Source organism: Heterodontus francisci, chromosome 2 (assembly GCF_036365525.1).
Source record: "Heterodontus francisci isolate sHetFra1 chromosome 2, sHetFra1.hap1, whole genome shotgun sequence".
Lineage (NCBI taxonomy): Eukaryota > Metazoa > Chordata > Chondrichthyes > Heterodontiformes > Heterodontidae > Heterodontus > Heterodontus francisci.
Window position 1 is genome coordinate 117,707,020 of NC_090372.1, and position 10,840 is coordinate 117,717,859.

General features: G+C 46.1%; 1 protein-coding gene across 2 annotated transcripts in view; it reads right to left on the minus strand.

The window, feature by feature from the left end:
* casd1 (CAS1 domain containing 1) overlaps nucleotides 1–9,445 on the minus strand; it is a 100,564-nt gene extending 91,119 nt beyond the window's left edge. For both annotated transcript variants that reach the window (XM_068009923.1, XM_068009933.1), the window contains exon 1: nucleotides 9,266–9,445. In XM_068009923.1, coding sequence (XP_067866024.1) covers nucleotides 9,266–9,398 — 133 coding nt within the window. In that variant the 5' untranslated portion in view covers nucleotides 9,399–9,445. The remainder of the gene's footprint in view (nucleotides 1–9,265) is intronic.
* Between the last annotated feature and the right edge of the window lie 1,395 nt (nucleotides 9,446–10,840).

Genomic DNA, 10,840 nt, shown 5'->3' on the forward strand with positions numbered 1-10,840 from the left:
GAGGGATGATATGCATTAAGGTTCAAAGGAGGCCAAATGGATTAAGCCAAGGAACAAAAAAGGGGCAATCACACTGCTGGGAGTATATTATAAACACCCAAACAGTCAGAGGGAGATAGAACAGCAGATATGTAGGCAAATCTCCGAGAAGTGCAAGAACAATAGGGCAGTAATAGTAGCGGATTTTAATTACCCCAATATTAACTGGGATAGTTTTAGTGTGAAAGGAATAATGGGAGCAGAATTCTTGAGGTGCATTCAGGAGAACTTTTGTGCCCAGTATGTAGCAAGTCCAAGAGACGGCACAGTTTTAGACTTTGTTTTAGGAAATGAAGATGGGCAGGTGTTTTTTTTAATTTATTAAGGACTTTAGATTGCAGTGGGTAGTGTTTGGAGTAGAACAAGGCCCCTACTGTAATTAGTATTTTTTTTTTATATAGGGAATAACTAAGTAATCTAAAAGGTAAGTCATGGCAGGAAAACTTGCAACTGTGACATGCTCCTCCTGCACTATGTGGGAAATCAGGGACGCTTCCAGTGTCCGACAACCATGCATGCAGGAAATGTATCCATCTGCAGCTACTGGCTACCCGCATTACGGAGCTGGAGCTGCGGGTGGATTCACTGTGAAGCATCTGCGAAGCTGAGGACGTTGTGGATAGCAGTTAGCGAGGTGGTCACACCGCAGGTAATGGCTGCACAGGCAGAAAAGGGATGGGTGACCACCAGGCGGAGTAGTAGGCGCAGGCAGGTAGTGCACGAGTCCCCTGTGGCTAATCCCCTCGCAAACAGATATATCACTGAACACTGTTGGGTGGGTGGGGGGAATGACCTCCCAGGGAAAAACAGCAACAGCCAAGTTCATGGCACCACGGATGGCTCTGGTGCACAGCAGGTGGGGGGGAAAGACTGGGACAGCCATAGTGATAGAAGATTCAATTGTATGGGGAGCAGATAGGTATTTCTGTGGCCACTAAGGAGTCTCCAGGATGGTACATTGCCTCCCTGGTGCTAGGGTCAAAGATGTCTCAGAGCGGCTGCAGGACATTCTGAACGGGGAGGGTGAACAGCCAGTGGTCACGGTACATGTCGGTACCAACAACATAGGTAGAAAAAGGGATGAGGTCCTGCAAGATGAATTTAAGGAGTTGGAAGCTAAATTAAAAAGCAGGACCACAAAGGTAGTAATCTCAGGATTACATCCTGTGCCACGTTTTAGTGAGTATAGGAACAGGAGAATAGACCAGTTGAATGCGTGGCTGGAGAAATGGTGCAGGAGGGAGGGAATTTCGATTCCTGGGACATCGGGACTGGTTCTGGGGAAGGTGGGACCTGCACATGCGGGACGGGTTACACCCAGGACTGGAACCGATGTCCTCGCAGGGGCGTTTGCTAGTGCTATTGGGGAGGATTTAAACTAGAATGGCAGGGGGATGGGAACATGAGCAGGGAGACTGAGGAAACAAGGATAGAAACGAAAGACAGGAAACAAAAAGGCAAAAGTGGAAGGCATAGAAATCAAGGGCAATAAACAAATAGGGCCATAGTGCGAAATAATGCTGAGACGACTAAGAATGTTAAAAAGACAAGCCTAAAGGCATTGTGTCTCAATGCGCAGAGTATTCGCAATAAGGTAGGTGAATTAACCGCGCAAATAGATGTAAATGGATACGAGACAGTTGTGATTATGGAAACATGGCTGCAGGGTGACCAAGGATGGGAAGTGAACATGCAGGTGTATTCAACATTTAGGAAAGACAGGCAAAAAGGGAAAGGGGGTGGAGTAGCATGGTTAGTAAAATAGGAGATCAATACAATAGTGAGGAAGGATATTAGCTCAGAGAATCCTGATGTGCAATCTGTATGGGTGGAGCGAAGAAACATCAAGGGGCAGAAAACATTGGTGGGGGTTGTATATAAACCCCCAAACAGCAGTGGTAATGTAGAGGATGGCATTAAACAGGAAATTAAAGATGCATGCAATAAGGGTGCAACTATAATTATGGGTGATCTTAATCTACATATAGATTGGGCAAATCAAATTAGCAATACTACTGTAGAGGAATTCCTGGAGTGCGTACGTGATGGTTTTTCGACCAATAAGTTGAGGAACCAACTAGAGAACAAGCCATCCTAGACTGGGTATTGTGTAATGAGAAAGGATTAGTTAACAATCTTGTTGTGCGGGGTTCCTTGGGGAAGACGACCATAACATGATAGAATTCTTCATTAAGATGGAGAGTGAGAGAGTTGATTCCGAGACTAGGGTCCTGAATCTAAAAGGAAACGATGAAGGTATGAGGTGAGTTGGCTATGATAGATTGGGGAATGTTACTTAAAGGGTTGACAGTGAATAGGCAATGGCGATCATTTAAAGAGCACATGGATGAATTACAACAATTGTTCATTCCTGTCTGGCGCAAAAATAAAACAGGAAGGGTGGCTCACCCGTGGCTTACAAAAGAAATTAGGTACAGTATTAGATCCAAGGAGGAGAAATATAAAAAGGCCAGAACAACCAGCAAACCTGAGGATTGGGAGCAGTTTAGAAATCAGCAAAGGAGGACAAAGGGATTGATTAAGAAGGGGAAAATAGAGTATGAGAGTAAGCATGTAGAGAACATAAAAACTGACTGTAAAAGCTTCTATAGATATGTGAAGAGAAAAAGATTAGTGAAGACAAATGTTGACTCTTAAATACCCTCTGAAATCGCCTAACAAGCCACTCAGTTGTATCTAACTGCTACCAAGTCAATAAGAATGAATGAAACTGGACGGACCACACAGCATCGACCTAGGAACCGGAAATGACAACAGCAAACCCAGCCCTGTCGACCCTGCCAAGTCCTCCTTACTTGTGCCAAAGTTGCAAGAGTTGTCCCACAGACTAGTCAAGCAACATCCTGACATAGTCATACTCATGGAATCATACCTTACAATGTCCCAGACACTGCCATCACCATCCCCGGATATCTCCTGTCCCACTGGCAGGACAGACCCAGCAGAGGTGGTGACACAGTGGTATACAGTCAGGAGGGAGTTGCCCTGGGAGTCGTCAACATCGACGCCGGACCCCATGAAGTCTCATGGCATCAGGTCAAACATGGACAAGGAAACTTCCTGTTGATTACCACCCACCACCCCCCTCAGCTGATAAATCAGTACTCCTCCATGTTGAACACCACCTGGAGGAAGCACTGAGGGTGACAAGGGCACAGAATGTACTCTAGGTGGGGGACTTCAATGTTCAACACCGAGAGTGGCTCGGTCGCACCACTACTGACTGAGCTGGCCAAGTCCTAAAGGACATAGCTGCTAGACTGGGTAAGCGGCATGTGGTGAGGGAACCAACAAGAGGGAGATTCATTGACCTCATCCTCACCAATCTGCCTGCCGCAGATGCATCTGTCCATGACAGAATGGGGAGGAGTGATCACCGCACAATCCTTGTGGAGACGAAGTCCTGCCTTCACATTGAGGATACCCTCCATCGTGTTGTGTGGCACTACCACAGTGCTAAATGGGATAGATTTCAAACAGATCTAGCAATACAAAACTGGGCATGATGTGCTGTGGGCCATCAGCAGCAGCAGAATTGTACTCAACCACAATCTGTAACCTCATGGCCCAGCATATCCCCTACTCTACCATTACCATCAAGCCAGGAGACCAACGCTGATTCAATGAAGAGTGCCGAAGGGCATGCCAAAAGCAGCACCAAGCATACCTCAAAATGAGGTGTCAACCTAGTGAAGCTACAACACAGGACTATCTGCATGCCAAACTGCATAAGCAGCATGCGATAGACAAAGCTAAGTGATCCCATAACCAACAGATCAGATCTAAGCTCTGCAGTCTTACAACATCCAGCCGTGAATGGTGGTGGACAATTAAAAAACTAGCAGGAGGAGGTGGCTCCACAAATATCCCCATCCTCAATGATGGGGGAGCCCAGCACATCAGTGCGAAAGATAAGGCTGAAGCATTAGCTACAATCTTCAGCCAGAAATGCCGAATGGATGATCCATCTCAGCCTCCTCCTGAAGTCCCAAGCATCACAAATGTCAGACTTCAGCCAATTCAATTCACTCCGCGTGATATCAAGAAATGACTGAAGGCACTGGATACTGCAAAGGCTATAGGCCCTGACAATATTCCGGCAATAGTACTGAAGACCTGTGCTCCACAACTTGCCATGCCCCTAGCCAAGCTGTTCCAGTACAGCTACAAAACCGACATCTTCCTGGCAATGTGGAAAACTGCCCGTGTATGTCCTGTACACAAAAAGCAGGAAAAGTCCAACCCGGCCAATTACCACCCCATCAGTCAGCTCTCAATCAGCAGTAAAGTGATGGAAGGCATCATCGGCAGTGTGATCAAGCAGCACTTGCTTAGCAATAACCTGCTCAGTGACGCTCAGTTTGGGTTCCGCCAGGGCCACTCAACTCCTGACCTCATTACAGCCTTAGTTCAAACATGGACAAAAGAGCTGAACCCGTGAGGTGAGAGTGACTGACCTTGACATCAATGCAGCATCTGACTGGGTACAGCATCAAGGAGCCCTAGCACAACTGGAGTCAATGGGAATCGGGGACAAAACTCTTCACTGGTTGGAGTCATACCTAATGCAAAGGAAGATGGTTGTGGTTGTTGGAGACCAATCATCTCAGCTCCAGGACATCACTGCAGGAGTTCCTCAGGGTAGTGTCCCAGGCCCAACCATCTTCAGCTGCTTCATCAATGACCTTCCAGGTCAGAAGTCGGGATGTTAGCTGATCATTGCCCAGTATTCAGCACCATTCGCGCCTCCTCAGATACTGAAGCAGTCCGTGTCGAAATGCGGCAAAACCTGGACAATATTCAGGCTTGGGCTGATAAGTGGCAAGTAACATTCGCGCCACATAAGTGCCGGGCAATGACCATCTCCAACAAGAGAGAATCTAACCATCTCCCCTTGACATTCAATGGCATTACCATCACTGAATCCTCCACTGTCAACATCCTAGGGGTTACCACTGACCAGAAAAATTGAACTGGAGTAGCCATATAAATACAGTGGCTACAAGAGCAGGTCAGAGGCTAGGAATCCTGCAGAGAGCAACTCACCTCCTGACTCTCCAAAGCCTGCCCACCAACTACGAGGCACAAGTCAGAGTGTGATGGAACACTCTCCACTTGCCTGGATGGGTGTAGCTTCAACAACATTCAAGAAGCTCGACACCATCCAGGACAAAGCAGCCCGCTTGATTGCAGCCCCATCCACAAACATTCACTCCCTCCACCACCGACGCACAGTGGCAACATGGTGTATCATCTACAAGATGCACTGCAGCAATGCCCCAAGGCTCCTCAGACAGCACCTTCCAAACCTGCGACCGCTACCAACTGAAAGGACAAGGGCAGCAAATGCATGGGAACACCAGCATCTGCAAGTCCCCCTTCAAGTCACATACCATCCTGACTTGGAACTATATTGCCGTTCCTTCACTGGCACTGGCTCAAAATCCTGGAACTCCCTCCCTAACAGCAGTGTGGATGTACCTACCTCACATGGACTGCAGCAGTTCAAGAAGGCAGCTCACCACCACCTTCTCAAGGGCAATTAGGGATGGGCAATAAATGCTGGCCTAGCCAGCAACGTCCACATCTCATGAATGAATTTTTTTTTTTAAAGTATATTGTAGTTAAGGAGGAAGAGTGTGAAGTATTGGATGTGACAAACATAGGGAAAGAGGAAGTATTAATGGGGTTAGCATCCTTGAAAGTTGATAAATCACCAGTGCCAAATGAAATGAATCCTAGGCTGTTAAAAGAGGCAAGAGGGGAAATAGCAGAGAGTCCGACCATCATTTTCCAGTCCTCACTGGATACAGATGTGGTGCCGGAGGACTGGAGAATTGCTAACGTTGTACCTCTGTTTAAAAAGCGAGCGAAGGATAGACCGAATAATTACAGGCCAATCAGTCTAACCTCAGTAGTGGGCAAATTATTGCAATCTATTCTGACAGACAGGATAAACTGTCACTTAGAAATGCACAGATCAATCAAGGATAGTCAGCACAGATTTGTTAAGGGAAGATCTTGTTTGACCAACTCGATCGAATTTTTTGAAGCAACAAGGAAGATAGATGAGGGTAGTGCAGTTGTTGTGGTCTACATGCATTTTAGCAAGGCTTTTGACAAGGTCACACATGGCAGACGGTTAAAAAAATTAAATCCCATGCGATCCAGGGAAGGTGGATACAAAATTGGCTCAGCGGCAGGAAACAAAGGGTAATTGTTGACGGCTGTTTTAGTGACGATAGGGCTGTTGCCAGTGGCGTTCCGCGGGGCTCAGTACTGGGTCCCTGCTTTTTTGTGGTGTATATTAACAATTTGGACGTAAATGTAGGGGGCATGATCAAGAAATTTGTGGACAGCACAAAGATTGGCCGTGTGGTAGATATCAAGGATAGCTGTAGGCTGCAGGAAGATATTGATGGTCTGGTCAGGTGGGCAGAAAAGTGGCAAATGGAATTGAACTTGGAGAAGTGCAAGGTGATGCACTTGGGGAGGTCAAACAAGGCAAAGGAATCCACAATTGATGGGAAAATACTGAGAAGTGTAGAGGAAATAAGGGACCTTGGAGTGAAGGTCCACGGATCCCTGAAGGTAGGACAGGTCGATAAGGTGGTTAAGAAGGCATATAGAATCCTTTCCTTTATTAGCCGAGGTATAGAATACAAGAGCAGAGAAGTTATGCTGGAACTGTATGACTCATTGGTTAGGCCACAACTTGAGTACTGTGTGCAGTTCTGGTCACCTCATTACAGAAAGGATGCACTTTCACTAGAGAGGGTACAGAGGAGATTTATGAGTATGTTGCCAGCACTGGAAAAATGCAGCTATGAGGAAATATTGGATAGGCTGGGGTTGTTCTCCCTGGAGCAGAGAAGGCTGAGGGGAGATTGAATTGAAAATTTTGAGGGGCCTGGATAGAGTGGAGGTGAAGAGTCTATTCAGCTTAGCAGAGAGGTCAGTGACGAGGAGGCATAGATTTAAAGTGATTGGTAGCAAAATTAGAGGGGAGATGAGAAAAAACTTTTCCACCCGGAGGGTGGTGATGGTCTGGAACTCACTGCCCTAAAGGGTAGTTGAGGCAGAGACCCTTAACTCATTCAAAAGGAATCTGGATATGCACCTCAAGTGCCGCAAGCTGCAGGGCTATGGACCAAATGCTGGAAGGTGGGATTCGAATAGGTGGATCGTTTTTCAGCCGGCATAGACAAGAAGGGCCAAGTGGCCACTTTCTGTGCCTTTAACTTACTATGATTTTTTTTATTTCCAAAATATACTTTATTCATAAAAATCTGTAAAAAAATACATTACCAAACAGTTTCAAACAGCACCAAGTCAAAAAATACAAACAGTGCAAAGGAGATCAGTTTCCTTCAATACAATCATGAGTTGCCTCACAACCCTTCCATTTCATTTCTCATGCCATATACTTTTTACATTTTACAGCAAACGAAAATCTTCCCGATACAGTTCGAGGGGTTTCCCATGGATCCAACCCCTCAGTTCAGCTTAGTGGGGGGACCTTACACAGTGGTCTTTCCCCATTGAGCCTTTGCTGCGGCTGCCCCAAGCTTTAATTTTCTATGATCATCATACCAAATGCAAGAGCAGCGGAAACCAGTCAAATGCACTGTGCATTTATAACAGGTACTGTTATACCAGCTCTCACCTCAAAGTCAAGCAAGATACTAAGATAGATGAAAATTCTGGTTTAGCCTAAGTCAGGAGGAGAACAGTTACTGGTAAGGATACAGTTTGTGGTAGAGGCTGAAGCTGGTGACTTTAACTTTCCCATTGAGTAGCAGCAAGAAGTTAAGACTGTCCAAGACTAGATGTTGCACAGTCTATAGCATAGAGACAGTGGAGGAGATGAGAGTTGAAGATTGGACTGAGTGTCATTGGCTTACATGTCAAAACAACATCATGCACAGATATGGGGCAAGCGAGGAGTCAGCCTGTAGATGAGGAGCAAGAGAGGCAAAAATAGATCCTCAGGGTCTCAAGAGGTATTGGTCCAGGGGCAAAAGAAGCCAGTGCCAGAAATTTTTTTAGTTTTTAGTTTTAGAGATACAGCACAGAAACAGGCCCTTCGGCCCACCGAGTCTGTGCCGACCAGCAACCACCCATTTATACTAATCCTACACTAATCCCATATTCCTACCACATCCCCACCTGTCCCTATATTTCCCGACCACCTACCTATACTAGGGGCAATTTATAATGGCCAATTTACCTACCAACCTACAAGTCTTTTGGCTTGTGGGAGGAGACCGGAGCACCCGGAGAAAACCCACGCAGACACAGGGAGAACTTGCAAACTCACACAGGCAGTACCCAGAATTGAACCCGGGTCGCTGGAGCTGTGAGGCTGCGGTGCTAACCACAGTAGAAATGTTCTGGCTACGATCAGATAAGCAAAAGAGGAACCAGTAATTTACTGCTGGCATGGTCTTCAGGCTTTTAAGTCCAAGCTCGGGAAGTCTCAATCAAGATTTCTTGGCTTCATCTTTTATACATTTTCCAATTTTGAACCTTGGTTATTTTACCTTTACAGTGGACGCATTTGTACATTTAATTCACTGACATACGAAGTTGCTGAATAGCCAATTTATAACTTACTAGTACAAAGTAAGTGAGACAATAAACATTAAAAATACAACTTCTCTCGATAAAGTGCAACATTTTTTATATGTTGGATATTTTTACCAAAAACAACAAAGAACCATCGCGAGTTTCGCATTTCAGCGCAGTACCGCCAAGACTCCGCAGCCCCTCTCCACATTACGTTGTATACTGGCGGCTGTAATTCTCGATGTTTGGGTTTTCTGTTCCAAATACAAAAGAAAGGCTCGGGGAGGCAGCATATCGTCCCCAGTTAATGAAACACAAAGGCGGCAGCCACTCAAATCAAGGCTGACATTTTGCAACCTGAGGCGAGCCGAGCCGTGAACTCCTTTGTGCTCGCAACTTGGGTCACTTCAACGTAAAGTCACAGCCAGGTCCAGCTCAACCCGACTCTCATCTTCCCTCAGCCCGGTCTCATTCGCCAGACCCAACTCCAGGCCTGAGGCGCGACCTGGCCTAACCCGGTGGGTACTAAACGGAATGTCAGAGACACTCGCTCGGCGCCTCTCCCCAATCCCGCAGCCCCATCGATACTGAACCCGTCTCCCCGCGGACCCCTTCACATCGCCTTTCCTTACTTTACCTCCATAAATCCTGTGGATCCCATGGCCAGCGGTTAGGATGATCACGAAACTGATGGCGAGCAGCTTGGCGTTCCTGATGTTGAAGTGTTGATTAATCTCCCGTCTGCCCATCGCGTAGGCCTGCGCCGCCATCTTGGCTCCCCCATGACAACCGAATGAGAACTGATCGCTCAGAGTATCTGGTACAAGACAAATATGGAGGCGGGGTTAGAGAGGGGCGGAGCCAACTGCGGCAGAATAGAGGTGGAGCTAGAGAGAGGTGGAGCTAGAGAGAGGTGGAGCCAACCACAGCAGAATAGAGGCGATGTTAGAGAAGTAAAAACAAGAAATGCTGGAATCACTCAGCAGGTCTGGCAGCATCTGTGGAAACAGAAGCAGAGTTAACGTTTCGGGTCAGTGACCCTTCTTCGGAACTAGCAAATATTAGAAATGTCAAAGGTTATAAGCAAAGATTGGACAAGGCCACATGGCTGACCAAGAGATCATGGAGCAAAGGCAAACAAGATGTTAAGAGTGTGTTGAAAGACAAAGCATTAGTACAGATAGGGTGTTAACGAACTGAGACTTAAGCAGCAGCAAGTACTAACATGAAAAAAAACCGTGGGTAAGCAAACTGAACAAACTACAATGAAATGAAATAAACAAAAGGAAAAAAATTGTAAAAAAAGTTTGTTGTTAATGCGTCGGATGAGACGAAAGATGAAATGAAACTGCGGAGTAGAACTGCTTTGAGATAAGGTGAGGCGGTGCTGCTGGAGAGAGGGGTTCAGTGTGTGCATGTGGCGGCACATAGCACTGAGTGTGGATCTCAGGATGTGGCGAGAGTAGCAGTCCGAGGAACGTTGTATTTCTCGGAGATATCTGTAATCCTGGGTGGATTCAAAACATGATGGGTGAAAATGCAGTTGGAATCCACGTGGAATAAGTCGGAGCCAGAGGCAGTCACTGAGGAAGGAGATGTGGCTGTGTAAACAAGTTTTGGTAGAACTTTATCAAACACCAAGAGGGAAATAGAAAGCAATGAAGGTGAACAAGGTAAAAGAGACAAACGAAAATCCCGTTGGAGGGAAGAGCAGAATTTCTTCAAGGTAGGCATTCCTGGAAGAGAAGTGGCAGTGAATTAAACACTAAACTAAAAGCAAAATACTGTGGATGCTGGAAATCTGAAATAAAAACAAGAAATGCTGGAACCACTCAGCAGGTCTGACAGCATCTGTGGAAAGAGAAGCAGAGTTAACATTTCGGGTCAGTGACCCTTCTTCGGAACTAGCAAATATTAGAAATGTCAAAGGTTATAAGCGTAGTTTGTTCAGTTTGCTTACCCACGGTTTTTTTTCATGTTTGTACTTGCTGCTGCTTAATCTTCAGGTCGTTAACACCCTATCTGCACTAATGCTTTGTCTTTCAACACACCATTAACATATTGTTTGCCTTTGCTCCATGATCTCTTGGTCAGCCATGTGGCCTTGTCCAATCTACACCTTCTCCTTTGTTATCTCTTGCCCCACCCCCGGCTCACTTGCTTATAACCTTTTATAACCTTTGACATTTCTAATATTTGCTAGTTCTGAAGA